At 44.9% G+C, this 2,500-nt stretch overlaps 1 protein-coding gene across 1 annotated transcript in view; it reads left to right on the forward strand.

Moving 5' to 3' along the window:
- Nucleotides 1–2,500, forward strand: part of LOC138956211 (uncharacterized) — a gene marked incomplete at its 5' end in the record, with an annotated part of 22,929 nt that overhangs the window by 1,528 nt on the left and 18,901 nt on the right. Inside the window, 2 exon segments of the mRNA XM_070327626.1 lie at nucleotides 94–300; nucleotides 1,128–1,424. Of these exon segments, the coding sequence (XP_070183727.1) occupies nucleotides 94–300; nucleotides 1,128–1,424 (504 nt within the window).

Here is a 2,500-nt window from a genome sequence, read left to right on the forward strand (position 1 = left end):
GATGTATATAACAATAATTTTGACCGCAGTGGCTGTTTTCGCAGAATTGGCCATATCATTTATTAGGAATGGCCTTTACTGTCTGCCATACAGAAGGCCAAGCCCCACCTGGCCGGCGTTCCGGCAACTTCCTCCTGGGTGGCCAACGCCACGGTGACGGAGAAGGGAGAGAACGGAACAGTGACGTCATGCAGCGTGTGGCCCAAGGAGAACCTGCTCGACTTCATCCAGCAGATGGAAGACGAGAAGCACGTCAACCTTTTCAAGTTCCGCTTCCGCTTCGAAAACGAGTCCTACAACGTGAGTCCTTCGTAAACTGAGAAGGGAAGCAAAATGGAATCGGCCTCAAAAAGTCAAATAGGTCGAAGGGGCATAACAAGCCAACAGCTAACCAACCAGTTTTTGGTTTGGGTGCTGCAGGCAGAGAGAGGAGGAGCTGCACTCGTAGCCTGCATGCTTTCACGTGTGTGTGCACGAAAGCTAAAGGAACGACCTGCTACAGAAATTGTTCGTGGGCAACTAAAAGAATGGGTTGGTAGGGGGTGACTAATCGGCCAGTTAAATGAATTGGCAGAGGAAATAGGGCTTTCTTTGTGGGTTATGTTTGGTTAAGGCTTAAAAAGAAAGTACTGCAGATTAACTAATATATGAGAGCATCGACTTTTCCGAATGTTGATTTGTTTAAAGATGCTCTGCATCAGATTCGGTTTGAGCGACCTTATTCCCGATTAAGCTCTTTTCCCCGACGAACATTTTGGAAGATATAATTATGGGCTTTCGGAAATCGATAATAATACTTTTCTTCTTCTTCGTCTTCTTCTTCTTCTTCTTCTTCTTCTTCTTCTTCTTCTTCTTCTTCTTCTTCTTCTTCTTCTTCTTCTTCTTCTTTGTAGTCCCTACTTGCATAACAGCTCATTGCTCTTGTCATCCGCAGGGCTCATGTTATTCTTTGAAAAGGAAAAAGAAAAAAAAGAGGATGAAAGGAGGAAAATGATTGTTATTTTTTCAGGTACCAGGAGATTGATTCCGCATAACTCTCACTCACTCTATTTCACATGTCATTTGCAATTAGAGCGATTTCTCCCCTTTGAATCTCAGATCTTATATGATCACATCCATTCTCACAGCCGTTCTCAGAGAACATCGGGCAGTACTACAAGCCCTACCTGTGGTATCGGACCCGCAGCCAGCACGGCCGGACCCTGCTGATGCTCAGCTTTCACTACGACGTGCTGTCCATGAACATCTTGACCATAGGCGTCACGGACACCGGCGTGGACTTGCTGGACGGGCCCCCAGGCTGCTTCGGTCAGCTGAGTCCGCAGGGCAAGGTGTCGATCATTCGTCGTCTGCTGCTGGCCAGAGGGCAGCGTGGCAAGACCAGCTACGCCGCGTCCGCTCGGGAGGAGTACGTTTGTAATCAGGTCAGTGTGTGCTTGTGGAGAGGGGCAAGGAACGAACAAACGAACCTACGCACGAGCGAACGAACGAACGAACGAACGAACTAACTAACGCACGAACGAACGAACGAACAAACTTCATTTTATAAGAATTCAGGTTAAAGACACAATGCCTTGTCTGACAACAATTCCTTAAACAAATTAAAACATATAATATTTACTACAGAATCTTACAGATAGGAATAATTAAGATGCTAAATGCATTCTGAATAAAGAAAAAGTATTAGAAAAAAGTAAGCAAGAACACGAGCAGACAAGAAAAAGAAAAAACACAAACAAAAGCAAACAGACAAACAGACAAACAAAAACATTAAGCAATCCACAAATATTGTATATCTAGGTGAACAACATTGATGATCAAACAAACAAACAGGTCCCATGCAACCAACAGGAGGAGGGGTGGTGGTTGTTACCAGGGATCGCGTTTACGCACGATTTTTGCGTATTTGACGCATTTTAAAAGTCGCTGACGCGTTTTTTTCGCCGCGCCGCGTAAGCCATACGCAAAAATATTGTAACTTTTTCTTGTCTTCACGCAGCGCTTTTGCTCTGACTTAATAATCACCCGATCCTGAAACTGACTATAGGGCTCGAGAAGTGACGACACACATGAAATCTGCGCGTCAAAACTAAAGTCCGTTTTTTTTTGCATCGAAGTATCACAAACGAACGTAACGAGGGTATTACCAGATAATATCTTGTCGGATAATGAAACAGACATTAGCTGCTCTCCCATCTCGCGCTTCCAAAAGGCGGAAAGTGTGTCTAGTCGTATTAGAGCGGGAAACAAACTCGCAAGGCCCGAAGGTTGGAGACAGCAGGGGTGTTATTCGACTGGCGTGCGCGGAGTTCGACAGGAAAACTCGCCGTATTTAGGTAAGGAGTGTCTTTAAGTCTTTCGTGCGTGTTTTGTTTGTGTCTGTACGTGTTTTCGTAGTACGCAAAAATATTGGTCCGTGACGCGTTTTTTTCGTTTCGTTGCGTATGACTTACGCGTTTTTTAAAAAGCTAGCGCGATCCCTGTACAGTTACTGTATTTG

This window comes from Littorina saxatilis, unplaced genomic scaffold (genome assembly GCF_037325665.1).
Source record: "Littorina saxatilis isolate snail1 unplaced genomic scaffold, US_GU_Lsax_2.0 scaffold_1508, whole genome shotgun sequence".
NCBI lineage: Eukaryota > Metazoa > Mollusca > Gastropoda > Littorinimorpha > Littorinidae > Littorina > Littorina saxatilis.